This window comes from Dryas octopetala, chromosome 2 (genome assembly GCF_963921425.1).
Source record: "Dryas octopetala chromosome 2, drDryOcto1.1, whole genome shotgun sequence".
Taxonomy (NCBI): Eukaryota; Viridiplantae; Streptophyta; class Magnoliopsida; order Rosales; family Rosaceae; genus Dryas; species Dryas octopetala.
The window spans coordinates 32,268,258-32,282,652 of record NC_141367.1 but is presented as its reverse complement, the minus strand read 5'-3'; the positions used below and the strand labels follow the sequence as shown (position 1 = coordinate 32,282,652).

Below are 14,395 nucleotides of genomic sequence, written 5' to 3'. Positions count from 1 at the left end.
GTGAGACTTTGATACCTTCATTGTGTATTATATATAAAATAAATAAATAAATAAAACCTTCTATTTAAGAGAAGTCAGCTATACACAATGACAGAGTAAGGGGGTGATGATCCGATTGAGATTTTAGTAAATTTTAAAGGAGTTGCAAATTTCATAGACTTCATAAAATCTATTAAAATCCAAGAAGAATAAGCTAAAATTATCATAACCCTTGTTATATGAACAAAATCCATCCAAATCCACCAAAATTTATCACTCAATGAAATTTACAGTTTTAAGAAATCCATGCCTATTTATGAGTTGAAGATACCTAAACTAGAACATGAATAGTTTATGTGAACAGAAATTGATGAAATTGGTAAAATCTATTAAAATCCAAGGAGATTAAGCTAGAATTCTCATAACCCTTGTTATGTGAACAAAATTCATCCAAATCCACCAAAATTCATCACTTAATGAAATTTCAATGCCTATTTATGAGTTGAAGACACTTAAATTTTTATAAAATCCATTAAAATCTTAATTAAAACACCTAAATTTTGTTGTACTTTTTAAAATCCGTTAAAAATCAAGTTGGGGACACCAATAGCTAGTCGTTGGAAGAGATGCAATTGATTCATTTGAGGGTTAATGGTAAAATGTGAGATGCGGTTCTGAAACTGTAAGAGGGCAAATTAACCAAGAGGTAAATGTGATACCCCTTCAGCAACTACCACCTCACAGCCAAAGTTTTCCTCAGGTAATGAAACAATCTGCTATAAAACAATGTTAATTAATTTTCACATGTACACATGCTAAAGCGGCAAAGATAAAAAATAAACTGCAAACCCATCTAACAACCACCCACCCCCCCCCGCTCTCAAATGGTTACGAATAAAAGTCTATTGAATTCATACAAACAATGCAGAGATACAGTCCAGAGTACCAATATAGTTGCCAAATGTTTCACATTATATAATGCTATATTGCATCATTTGATAATATAAATTTCATTATCCAAATGGGTGCAATATGAATCCTGAAGACAAAAAGAAAAGAAAGACAAGTCACACTTTTATTGTCAAAACAGGAGCCAATTGGTTTTTACACTCTGCTGTACACACTTCCATCCTCAGATATCAATACAACCTAAGCATGCATTTGCAAGCTCCCTAATGCTCTACTGAAATCAATTTTTGAATCCCAAAAAAAGAGGAAAAGGTAAAAGAAAAAGAAAAAAAATCAATTTTTGAATAAAAAATGGAAGACAAAAATGCAAGCTCACAACAAACATGTGACCAGAAAGAATACCAAGCAGCTAACTTAAAAAATATGCAAACCTAGAGATTCAAACCAACTCAGAAGGCCAAAGAGGAGGAAAAAAAGACAAGAAAAAGTGTTTGTTTCTGTCCAATCATGAAAACAAGCTTCTTGGGAGCAGAAGCAGCTAAAAATGCACTGATGCTGTCCCTTTCACTCCTGAGAAATTGAGTTCCCCCACTGCAGGAAGAAAGAAAGCACTGCAATCAGAATGCTTCCTCAGTTGTATTTCAAAGATAATCAAATAGTAATTGTCATAAGGAAAGAATATGTACAGTTTTGGTGGGCAAGCATTCCGACATATGCAACATAAAATGCAGGAAGCTGAAGAAAATGCAGAGGAGGAGATTCAAAACAATTGAAGGGCCATTTTAAGCTTGTTCTGTTTCCACTTGGGCAACTTATAAAAGGCATCCTTTGTCATCCCAAAATTCTCCCTGAACTCCTCTGATGACAAGTAAATCTGCTTGTTCCAAACGCAAAAAATATAAGGACTGAATTGAGGAAGTAAACTTATGATGCCATAATCATTACAATTTCATTGCATTTCAATACGTTACCTCTCGCTTTGTCACATCAATTTCTGTAATAGGATCTTCTGATGTTGTTTTAAGGCGTTCGTATGGGTAAACTGGTAGACCCTCATCTTCTGCTTCACCCTCCTTCACATCTTCCTCTATGGTGAGGGATTCTAGTCTGCTGCTCATAGAATTCTCCTTGTTATTCGTCTCTGATTTTGGTCTGGGGGGGCCTGGGCTCCCTTCACCCATGAAAAATGTCATTCAAATTAGGTACCTATAAGGAACCGAGTGCAACAATTTCTAAATTAAATTCAAGGAGCTTAGCCAATACTTACTTTTAGGCGATCTTGGTAAATTAGAATCTCTTGCTGGTGCTGTTTTTTCAAAGCCAGCAGTGAGCGCTGCTATAGCTGATGATTTTGAAGCCAACTTCGATGCATCTGGGGTCACAGATTTTGGGTACAGTTTTCTGACCATTGGAGGTGGAGTTGAAAGGTTCCTGGTACTAGGATTCTCAAAAGTAGCAGCCAGTGCATTGAAAGCTGGAGACCTTCCCCTCACACGAACTCGGTCAGGACTGAAAGACATGCTTCTGGAACGCTGTGATTTTTCTGGCACACTAGACCTTCCACCATAAGATACAGGTGTTCTCCGTTTGGGTTTCTAATCATGCATTAGATATTTAGTCAGAGAATAAATGCTAAACACTGACAACAAGATGAAAGACAGTGCATGTGCAGAGTCAAATGTAGTAGTTCCAGACTTGCATAAACCACACCGATTGTATGATTTGTAACAAGATGTAATTATTGATGCTTGATTAGTACTATGAACAATGAATACTCAGCTTTCTTGCTTGTGTACTTGGGTTTTCACTTTCACCTCTATATAAAATTTCTTTCTACTTGTCAAAAACATAAATTGTGATATTTAAGCTTTGATATCTTAGGTGAACTCAATCTCACATAATTATATGAATACTAAATTCCCTGATTAATATTTTCATATTTACAAGTTATATCATCTGCCATAGCCTGAATCTCAAGACGTTCTTAGAACCAATCATAGAATTTATTAGGGATCTGAAATTCCATGATTAATAAATTGTGATTTTAAGCTTTGATATCTGACTGTATTTTGTTTCTCTCTCTCTCTCTCTCTCTCTCTCTCTCTCTCTCTCTCTCTCTCTCTCTCTCTGTGCGAGCCGGCCTTCCTTGCTCTGCCTTCTCACAATTTTTTTGCCTTTATTTGACTATGAATAAGATGGCCCTACATGGACTAATTGCACCACTCCTAAATCATACGCTGGATCCAGGACAATTCCATATTTTATTTATTTTTTTGGTTGACGACAATTCCATATAAGACTATATGTTAGAATCCAAAGTTTTAGAATTCAAGGATCAAGTAAAAGAACCAGAAATTCACACTATATAATCAACTGATGGACAGAACACATTAACAATATTCAATGTTCAGCATCAACTTATCATGCAAGACTTTATAGCTATGAAGACACTGAAAGATGTGATTATGTGAACGGATATGAGAAATGGAGTTGACAGAGGATACCAAGGGTAAATATGAATGAACTCCAGAGAAGTATCTACTCATATCAAGATCTCATGCAATCAAATATGAAATAAGAAACCTTACATTTATAGTTGGAGTACCCCCTTTCACTAGAGTAAGTTTCCTTTGGAATGAGTTTCCATGCATCTGTACCAAAAAAAGAAATATCAGAATTTCAGAAAAATCTCAAGTTGCAGTGACAACTTGATAATGATTATTGTCACTCACAGCAGATTTTGCAGAGTCCCAAGTGAAGAAGCGTGTGAAGAAAGGTGGCTCACTTCCTTCCATGACAATATATATTGGAGCTTCACGAGATAATTTTTCCAGAAGAAAATCATGCTCAAGAAATTTCTGTCAGAAGTGAAAATTGCCAAAAAAAAAATGACATTACAAATCTTAAGATAGTTAACTCAGTTGTCAACCCAGATGACAAACTTCAGTTTTTTTTAAAAAAAAAAAATTATTCAGGTAAGATCGTTTCCCTTCAGATAAAAAAATTAAAAAGAAATTCAAGTAACAATCATGTTATGGTATAATTGAAGTTGCAAGATATATACAAAATAGAACTAGATTTAGAAGATTCTATTTCCAGGCGGTGCACATCAGGCTGAGACATTTATGTTCTGGTTCTGGTACACTATAAATACTAGCCACCAAAGTACAACCATTGCTTCCAGACAAGCCTAAGAAGTCGTACCTCCCCAATAGTTAAAGCATGCTTTTTATCTGCGGAGTTGACCAGTTGGCCGACCCAAACAAAGATCTCTGAGTGACAATCCAAGATGAATATGTCTTCAGTCATCAAATCATCCTGGCTGAAGTTGTATATCTCCACTACCTGTGACAATGACTTCAAATTAAAACTCTGTGCAAAAATAAATCCAAAGTAAGATTGCATGACATTGATGCAAGAAAGCCTCAATATTCCATGTAAGTTAAATGATTTTATTCACCTCAATTTTTTGAGTTTCATAATCTGGTTTATGCAATGATTTGCAGACACAGACACAACTGTCGACTATCATGTGTTGACACAGACACAAGGTGTCTAACATGCCAACTCCCAGACACAGAGACATGAGGACAAGCCACTATATATGTACATTTTTGGATTAAAAATACCTACATATAGATTTTTCTACGTTTGAAAGTATGTTAGCATGAAACATTACGAAACAATAACCCTGTTGAATTTTCATGACAAAACCTTTATAACTTTGCTCTTTTTTAATAATTGAAGTAAAATTCTTTGAAGTATCCAAATGAGTGTCTGAAACAGGTGTACATGAATGGCATGTCCTTGGGTGTCAGAGAAGGCAACTTTTTGTAAATCCAGCGTCACAAATCTTAAGGTTTATGACGCAATACAAACACAAGAAACACTACTACAAAAAGACTTCATAACATGCCTGCATTTTTCACAATACACAACTGAAAAATACTTTCAGTTAGCATAGTCTGACATTCATATTAAGGAGTAGAAATGATAAAACAAAATATGTACCTTCAAATTTCCTGAAGATTGATGTGCATTGTGGTCATAAGCAAAACAACAAAAAGGGAAGAAAAGTGTTAAAGATTCATGGTTTAAACCGATTTGAATAAGAAAATTAGAAGAGATGAAAATTTTACCATCTAGCAGAGATAATATTCATACCATTTGAAAAGGTGCAAGAAAATAGGTGAGGGTCCCTTTCTGCATCTCTTACAATCTTTTGGCTGGGATACTCAGACTTTCCTCCTAACAAATCCCAAAATTGTTCAGATTCAGCATTTTCCTTCTGTGGTTTCGACTGAAGATTTGGCTGAAGACAATTGGCAAACATGTGAGAAGTAGATCAATAAAGGAAATCCCACTTTGAAAAAACAATATACATATTAAGGACCTCTTCACACGCAAAACAAAAAATCAATAAAGAATTTAAGTACCCTCCTAGAAAAAAAATATATTAAGTGAATTAAATCAGCCAAATGGACTCTAATGTAATTCACCTGCAAGTACGGTAACAATATTTATACATATGCATAAATGCATCACAATTCATGTCACAAGTCTTTCTAGCCTTCCACTATTACCGATATGTACAAATAAAGAACTCACATAGAAGGGTCTATCTTCTATAGAACTTTTTATAACTAAAAGAAAACATAGAACATGTCAGACCTTTATCAGATCCAGCTGCCTCTCAACAAGTTCCTGGTCATCTGGGGTTGTAAGGCTTCCAGACCATGTAAAGACAGTTGAAACACTATGTAATATGTAAGAGTAAGAGGAATTCAAAGATGATGCAACCTGGTGGAAGGGATTAAGGAAAAAACAGAGAAATCAGAAAGGGGTGAATGTTAACTAGTATAATATTGCCATATACAGGACATGTATATGTGTGTGCGCGCAGACACAAAACAACACAATAGTGTACAAGTATAATATTGCAAAAAAAAAAAAAAAAAAGGAAACTTACTGCTTCGACTTGTATTGCTTGCATATTATCAGGCCCCGTTCCTTGGACACGAAATAATGCAACACCATCTTCTTGATATGTCTCATCTGGAACTTCTTTCTCCGCAACATAATCTTTGTATCCATCACTTAGACCACCCTGATAGATTTCATATAGTCTATTTTGTGGTCATTTGAAAACATGCAATTATGTATAAATGTTGAATAAAGAAAGTTTGTTTCTTAATTTTTTTTTTTCCAATTTTTTTATGGTATCTTAGAATCCACAAACCTTCAGAACAATTATGCTTTGGAAGATTGAATAGAACTGAATTGGTTCATTTCCTTCGTAGATACGAGCCTAGAAATTTAAAAGGAAAAATTATATCATCAGTAAGTAACAAAGTAATAAGGACAATTAATTACATCAGGGTAACTATAGCATTTACAGTCAAAAAGGAAAACTACCTGGGCAGGCAGAAGCTTCAATGACTCAACCATCTTGCTTGCTAGTGAAATAGCTGACGCTCTTTCTTCCTATTTTAAGTAGTATTTCATATTTAGAAAGCCTTCCATCAGCTGTGCAATCTAGATGCATTTATATGAGCTCTATGCATGAACAAACGTACAACTTTCTTATCTCTTGTAAATATGTCACATTTAGCATGGAAAAATGACGGAGGAAAAAGACTTCAGTAACTTGCTGAAAATTATTTTAGTTGAGCTGATGTCGTATAAGCACGATGTGCATCAAGGCAATAATTTAAGGTAATTTTAAACAGTTTACAGTCACATTTTAAGTACATGACCCAATACCAATCACATTTCCAGCGAATGCTAAAGATTTAAATGTAATCTGATTTCATAATTTAAGGTAATTTAAACAATTTACAGTCACATTTTAAGTACATGACCCAACACCAATCACATTTCCAGCAAATGCTAAAGATTTAAAAGCAATCTGATTTAGGTTGAAAACTCATATCTTTGTTTTCTTACTTTTTAGTTTCCACCATTTGCAAGAAGCCAACATGGACATGAATAGATAAATGAATAAACACTTAATGTCAGGAGCTTATATAGATCCTTTGGCTCTAGAGAGAGCTGAACAGCAATAAAGGATTCCTGTAGCCAAATCCATGCAAATGAAAAAACAGTTTTTGTCGCATCTAGGCAAGCTGAATATATTACATCAAAGAATGTTATGCACTTTTAATGGCTTATAACCTTTTCAGTAAATCACTTTTGTGTTGTATGAAGGATTCCTCTATTCATAATGTATTCATGCATATGTACACTTATTTTGACCAGATTCCAGAAACTTATTTGAATTGTTTCCTGATCCAATGGCACCCTTAAAGGTAAAAAATTTAGAAGAAAAAGACATATCTTTCCCTGGCCATTTTCATGAAATTGTTGTAAGGCTTTGAATGCTTTATGATATTCTGAGCATGGTGTCAAGAAAGATAAGATGCTTGGTAATTTATTACCTCAACACTCCGCTTTCCAAACCATGTTCCTATAAGGTGTTCCTCTTTATCTTCTCCAGGATATGAATACTGAAAGATATAGCAATCTCCACTGTAAATTTTTGATTGATCAGAAGCTGGAAGGAGAATCTTTTCCTGGCCATTCACACGCCAAACCTGCCAAACCGAGATAAAGCTATCATTACCAAGATAATGTAAACAACAAGATGACCTGAAGTTTATATCCATATTTCTGGTACGGTTCCATGGGGTAAGGGTAAAGGACTCATTAAAGATGTACTTCTCAAAAACCTAAAACGCATCTCAGAAATAATGAAGGAAATAGAGCGACAGCAGTCATATGTGAAACTTAAAAAATAAAAAAATAAAACAACAAAACAAAAAAAAATTTGTCATGTTTCTTTGATGATTCCCTAACCCTCTTTTATAACAAATTTTTCAAACTCCAAAAGTTCTACAGAAATATATTACATTTATTAATAATTGCAATCATGCATGAAAGTTAATTAACTAAGTAATTGTTGATGTTTCCCCAGGCCTTCATTTATGAACAGCTAAAGATAACTCTTGCAGAATGTTAAAACCTTTAATTCCATGTTATAATTCAAAACTAAACATTAGCTTTGTAACCAAGTCATTGGCATTTCTATACAATTTATTAATTGACTCTGAAGCACTTCCTCTTTTATATCTTCCTCATCTGACTCAGACAGCATTTCCTGTTACATTTCCCATGTCATTTGGTTTCCATTCCAATAACCATAGGAGAGCAGGCAAACAACTTTATGGAGTTTTAACAAAAGAGGTTATTAGTTGAAGTGAATTTTTTCCGGAAAGAGTTCGGAATTAAAGGACAATTACAACCATTGATAGGTAGGTCTGGTTGGTTATAAAGGGATTACATGACTAAAAGAAATCAACTATTGATAACTTCATGCTCCTGACTATTATCATAGATATAGATATACAGCACCTGCAGATTTCCTGTGCAATCAATGTATGGTTGAGGTTCTTCTTTTACAGGATCAGCTTTCAACAGACCCTTCACATTAACCCCTTGCCGCTTTAGAAGTGCTACAAAACCATTGAGAAAATAAGATTTTGTTTTTCTTTTGATGATGATGATGATGATGATGATAATTATAATAGAAAAATATATTGCAAGGAAAAAAAAAGAAAAAGAAATATCAGAAGCAAAACAATTCAATGACTGACCTGCAACTTTTCCCCTACCATCCTCTGACACAGCTACATCAGTTGTTTGAGGCCATGAATCGAATTTAGACCGGAACATTACTGTCTCAAAGCCCTCAATTACACGAATCATGTGGGATTTTGATCGATCAGGACCGCGGACTAACTCCTATATGGTGAGATCAAGACAATAAGGGTTTTTGAGAATTTACATCAGTATGAACATGTTGGATAAAAAAGAAAAAATAAAAAAGCAATGATTAGTACTTCTGCAGCTCCACTTGCACTCCTCCTTTCATCAAGAGATGTATTTCTCCCCATCCAAACAAACACTTCCAGCCCACAATCTAGAAGATAGCACTTATTTGTCTCTAGCAAATCCTTTGTCAAAGAATCAGCCTCAACTGGTTCTGCCTGCCCCTTCTCAATGCTTAAAAGGCAAATATCTTTCTGTCAGAACTACAATATAATTGGATTTCATAATTCATTCTCACAAATGAAACTTCACTATCTAAAATGAAGTAATCATTATCAGTTTGAATAGATATATTTGCAATTATCTGACTTTTGTTTTTGACCAAAAAGAAGGGAAAAAAATGAATAGATATCCTGTACTAGATCAAAAAGTTTGAAAGAAATGAAATGGAGGAATACATACATATTACTACCATCTCTCAAGTAACATGTTGATTTTTTTTGGTAAAGGTAACATGTTGGTTTTTCTAAAAACAATGAGATGCACTTACTATGGCAGACATCCTTGTAAGAATATACCAAATAGAAAAGAGTAAATTAAGATGACATATTACCGAAGTAGCTTAGTGGGATGAGAATCAACACTTTTATCCTCATCAGTGGCTGTTTTCTTCGGAAGTGGAGCAAAGCCACCAAATAAACCCCAAAATTCTCCAGTTTCTGCATCAGCCATCAACTTTCCATCCTCTACATGAAAAACAAGTCGACTGATTCAGAGAGAGAAAATGATAGTCAATTATCACCATTGAACTTCTCACTATGTCATTTGACTTACCAATGGAAGCTATCTCACATTTCCCATCATGAAATGTGTCTTTAATGTACTGGACAACTTCTAACGCCTTTGCTCTTTCTTGAATGGATGAGTTGGAACCGTTAAATTGAAAAATTTTAGACAGGGTATCCAGAACGAAAATGTCATCATGGTTGAGTGAAGATCGAGCAAAAGGAACCTGTAAGGAAAAAAACAACTTAACAAGGAAAGGAAAACTAAATGTTGTATACCTAAAGTATTACACCTATACTTACATGCATATTATGCACATAAATACATACATATATATATGCGTTATATACATAAGGAAATACACATATGCATATGTATGTAAGCAAGCATGTGTTATGTAGATCAACAAAATATATACACCACCAGCAAAGAACTTATGCACATAGACTTGCCTCTTTGACATGGACAACATGTTTTCCTTTGCACACAAACAACCGTGTCTTGTGTTCTTCAGCCTCAGCATGTTTGAAACCAGATGCAATTCCACCTTCTTGAGGTATAATACATGGTTTGAAATAAGATAGGAACTTTGCAGTTTCGTGACCTTGTACTTCACGATACTGAACAGCACGTCCTCCAAGAGCTGCATCTAATTCAACTGTCTTTATAGCTGCAGTTCCAGCTTCATCCTGTTTAAACAGTCCCTATGTCAGAAAGATATGCCAGGAACTCAAAATTGGACAATAACTTGATTAATGTACATAGTTGAGTTTACCTGAGAGGTATCTTTACCAAGCCAATAATGGATATCATGTCGCAAGGCACCACTTTTTGAGGCTGTTGTCTGAATAAAGAAGGTAAGCGACTCAGAAATTATTCAGATAAATGAAAAAAATAAAAATAAATAATCAGGTTGAATGTATATCATGTCGCAAGGCACCACTACTAAAAGTCATTCCGATTGATTTATATTCCATAAACAACCTTGTGTGAATTGTATCACAACAAACACAAGCTAAGGTTTTGAATGTTTAGGGACTGGGAAGCACAAAGGAAGCTTCTGGAAATTGCAGAATACAGCCAAAAGTAATTAAACCGCATTGCTACTTAAGAAATGAGTTGGATTAGATCTATCACTTACTTTCAAGATCACATAAGAGTCCCCCATAAAGAATTTTCCATAAGAAGACTTCGGGACAGGAGCAGGACGAAAGTTTTCAATGCGCCATATTTCAAGTCCACTACACATTGTCAAGGAGAATTATAACAGGAACCTTCCTAAGAAGAAGATTAAAATCAAAACCATATAAATCCAATATTTAAAGAACAGCAACACAAGCAAAAGCAACATCAGCAGCAGCACTAAGGTAATAGTTGCTGTCTTCATGCAAATGTATTCTGTTTACCCTAATAAATTGCAAACTGCATTCATAAGAAACCTGAGAAATATAAAATACAACTGTCCACAATTGTAAAGATGCCAAATATTTCATGAGATAAAGGATACGCCTCTTTTCCAGCTCCCTGAAAAGCTGGATCCAAATCTCTCATGGAAACAGCCATTATGTTTTTGCAGCTTTATCAATTAAGCTATCCACAACTCTGGCTAGAAGATTGAAGTCAAGGCACCTGAAACAATGTGGGCACTACAAAATGAGTGTAAAAGAGTTAAAAATATTGATTACTAAGAGAAACAAAAACAACTAAATACACCTCGCAAATTATTCCTACAAGATATGAGACAGCTTGCAGTTCAGAAATTTACTGTCAGTCATTTCACTGGTGAGGAAGTGAACAAAATTTATTTAACAAAGATTAAATAACTGGATGGGAGGCAAAAATGATTATTAACATGAGTGTTAACATAGAGTCAAATAGAACCTCATGGAGCAGAAAAAACTCCCATATAAATTTGTTGCATAAAATATGTGACATGAAGCTTACTTTTTTCCCAAAAAGTTTGAATATCACTTAACTTTTTGGCAGGATTAGATAAAGGATACACACTAGATATTTAGTCCTAAATTTCTTAGTTTCAAAGATGATCATAGAGCTTCACATCAGCAGATTGCACAATGCAATTCACTAATAAAGCTACCTTTCAAATCGCAAATGCAGCTTCGCTCAATATGTATAACATCCTAATGAGAAGCTCAGTCTATTCATTACAAAAAGTTGCAACAAAAAATAATAATTCCAGAGAAACTGCCAACTGATTATATATTTATATCTTCTATCAACATTTCTCAGCCAAGCCCAATTAAAACTACTTGTGTAGGCTAAATACATTCCGAATAATGCATATGAATATGATGTCATAGATACACATGGCCTTTATAGAAGTGGACGGGAGATACACATGGCCTATAAAGAAGTGGACGTGAAAAGGAACGCAAACAAATAAACATTAGTTAAATGAATAAACAGGACAATGGTAGTACGAAAATGAATCAAAGCTGTTTATTGAATCAAAACACAACGCCCTTGGCCAAAAAAAAATCAAAACACAACGCCATGCACGAAACCCAGAAACCATTTGGCATACAGAGACAAAATGTGCAAGTGAAAATGAAAAAAGACACACAAACAGAGATGTAATTCCCAGATGACAATTTAACACGCACACATGCACACGCACGCATGCACATTGATGATAAAATCAAATGGGTCACGGCGGCGAAAACGAAAGAAGTAAAGATAACAGTAACTTCACTAATCTCAAAAACCAAAATTCTAAGACCACGACAGAGATACTACAAGTTCCAAGTTTCGAATTTCGGGACCACACCATTATAATATTAAGCACTAAGTTTCATGGAAATTCATATTTAAACAAGAGAAAAAATCCACAAGCTCAGCTGAAATTGAGCAGCAAAACACGGTAGTTTCTCTTAGATCAGTGAAATTCAATCATAGCAGACCAATCCGATCAAACCCACATCACCAAGAGCAGAGCAAAACACACGAGAATCAAAACTTTTCCAATATCTATATGACTAACAGAGCATGTTAATGGGGTTTTCGCATTGAATTCAGCAAAATGAAACATTAACTCACAAACCCAATAAATAAAATATTGAAAAAAGAACAGAATTGCAAAAACCCAGCATCGAAAGCTTGAGTTTTGAGCATACCCGATAGTTGCTGACGAAGAAAATCGCAATTAGAGTCCAAATGAAGCCGCCCCAGATCCAATCTAATGCATAAAAATTAGAGATAAAAATAATTCATATACATTTTCAAGAAAAAATTGATAAAGTGAGAGATGGAAGACAGCTGAGAAGCAAACAAAGTAAAGTGGGGGCTAGAGAGAGAAGATAAGAAGAAGAAGAAAAATGGGAAGTGTAGAGATAGAGAAAGGGGTAGAGAGAGAAAAAAGGTGAAGAGAGAGAGAAGAGGGGAGGTTGGAGGGAATGATGAGTTGCCAGGCGTGCTTATCACTAACGGCAACAAAAGAAGACACATTCCCCACAAGCACAGATGAACTGTAAATTCCTCTTATTTAATTCTTTATTTTATTGTTATTATTATTATGTTTTGCTTTTTTATTTTCATTTCCAAATTAAATTTTACTTAGAGGGAAATAGGGAATAAATGATTAAAGTTTTTAAAATCGGCAGGATAAATTTCCAAAAGGTGAAAGCTTTAATGCAAAAATCAGGTGTTTTTCTACTTCTTCCAAATCCTCTGTTTTTTCATGTGAAATCTGTTGGTTTCAATATTTTATCTAATTTGTTTACTATTTGATTAGACATCAGAATTTACCAAGTGGGTTTGATCATTAATGGCAAGGGCAAATGAAAGAGCAGTAGAAAAAATATAACATATAAATATATAATAGAGTGTGTGTGACTGTTTGGTAAGAAAGAATTCATGTAGAAAGTTTATGAGAGGCAAATAAAAGGAATGGAAAAGCAAGTACCTTTAAAACTTTAATCAATGGGTCTCAAACAGGTACAATTTGTTGTTGTTGTTGTTGTTTCTGCAGCAGTTGGTGGTATGTGCTGCGATTTTTGTATTTTGTGTGACTGTGTATCTTAGTTTGATCAGATACTTTTCTGGGTCTGATTCAGATGTTTTTATTTTTATTTTTATTTTTATTTTTTTGACAAATTCTGTAATAATAAAATGATTTTCTTGAGAAAAAAAAAATGGAACAAAGAGAAAGGGAAAAGAGGGGAAGAAAGGGTGGTCCGAGAAAGAATTGATGGTTGGTGATGGAGAGGGCTGACTTCCGCTTTGTGAGGATTGATTTGGAAAAAGAGAGAAAAACTGGGAAAGGGAAAAGGTCGGTCACCGGCCATCATTCATGCTTTGCCCATAAAGCCTAAGGTGGGGGCCGTGGGGCTTCATGTTAGGGACTTTCTAGACTCTTCTCTCCCTCTATTGGCTCTATTTCTTTCTTTTTTTTCATTCTTCTCATCTATGTATACATTTGTATTCATATATATAAATAATATTATGGTCATATTTGGCAACACCAACATCTTATCACTTTCACCAAGTCCAACTAGTAGTGATGCCCTTCTTTTAAATGGACATGGAATATTCTTTAGTTACATTTGAAAGAATTCTTGGGTTTTTTCTTGAGTAATTGGGTATTACTCAACTTTGGCCCATAATTTTCACGAAATAATGTCACCATTTTCATAAACAACCTTGCAGATACTCTATTATTGGAGAAAAAAGGATTGATAATTGAATTCTCATAGGTTTTCTCTAATACACACATCTCCTTTTTATTCCACAACATCTATCCTAAATTCTGAATTTCCATAGCATAAATAAATTTATATGGCATTTTCTAAAATCCAACAGAGAATGTAGTTGTTTAAGCATCGAGGGAGCTTGAGCATCTTTGATTGCTTTCATTATTTGAAGATAGAGAAAGTCT

The 14,395-nt window shown here is 34.5% G+C and overlaps 1 protein-coding gene across 1 annotated transcript; it reads right to left on the bottom strand.

Annotated features, from left to right (window-relative positions):
• Positions 1–1,031: 1,031 nt before the first annotated feature.
• On the bottom strand, positions 1,032–12,904 carry VLN5 (actin filament bundling protein P-115-ABP protein). The gene is made up of 24 exons (XM_086232132.1): positions 12,636–12,904; positions 11,009–11,130; positions 10,643–10,742; positions 10,277–10,345; positions 9,954–10,190; positions 9,550–9,727; positions 9,329–9,461; positions 8,787–8,949; positions 8,541–8,688; positions 8,299–8,399; positions 7,326–7,481; positions 6,304–6,372; positions 6,128–6,196; positions 5,858–5,995; positions 5,560–5,688; positions 5,053–5,200; positions 4,900–4,910; positions 4,093–4,233; positions 3,621–3,746; positions 3,477–3,539; positions 2,156–2,483; positions 1,860–2,059; positions 1,575–1,762; positions 1,032–1,479 (listed from the first exon to the last, which is right to left on the bottom strand). The coding sequence occupies exons 2-23, from the start codon at positions 11,062–11,064 to the stop codon at positions 1,649–1,651; spliced, it is 2,877 nt and encodes a 958-aa protein (XP_086088258.1). The 5' UTR covers positions 11,065–11,130; positions 12,636–12,904; the 3' UTR covers positions 1,032–1,479; positions 1,575–1,648.
• Between the last annotated feature and the right edge of the window lie 1,491 nt (positions 12,905–14,395).

Coding starts and splice junctions, on each gene's coding strand:
- VLN5 (XM_086232132.1), bottom strand. CDS start 11,064: ATGGCTGTTTCCATGAGAGATTTGGATCCAGCTTTTCAGGGAGCTGGA. Junction 5,201..5,559: donor GGCAGCTGGATCTGATAAAG/GTCTGACATGTT, acceptor AATTGTCTTCAG/CCAAATCTTCAGTCGAAACC. Junction 2,484..3,476: donor GGGGTACTCCAACTATAAAT/GTAAGGTTTCTT, acceptor ATGCATGATTAG/AAACCCAAACGGAGAACACC.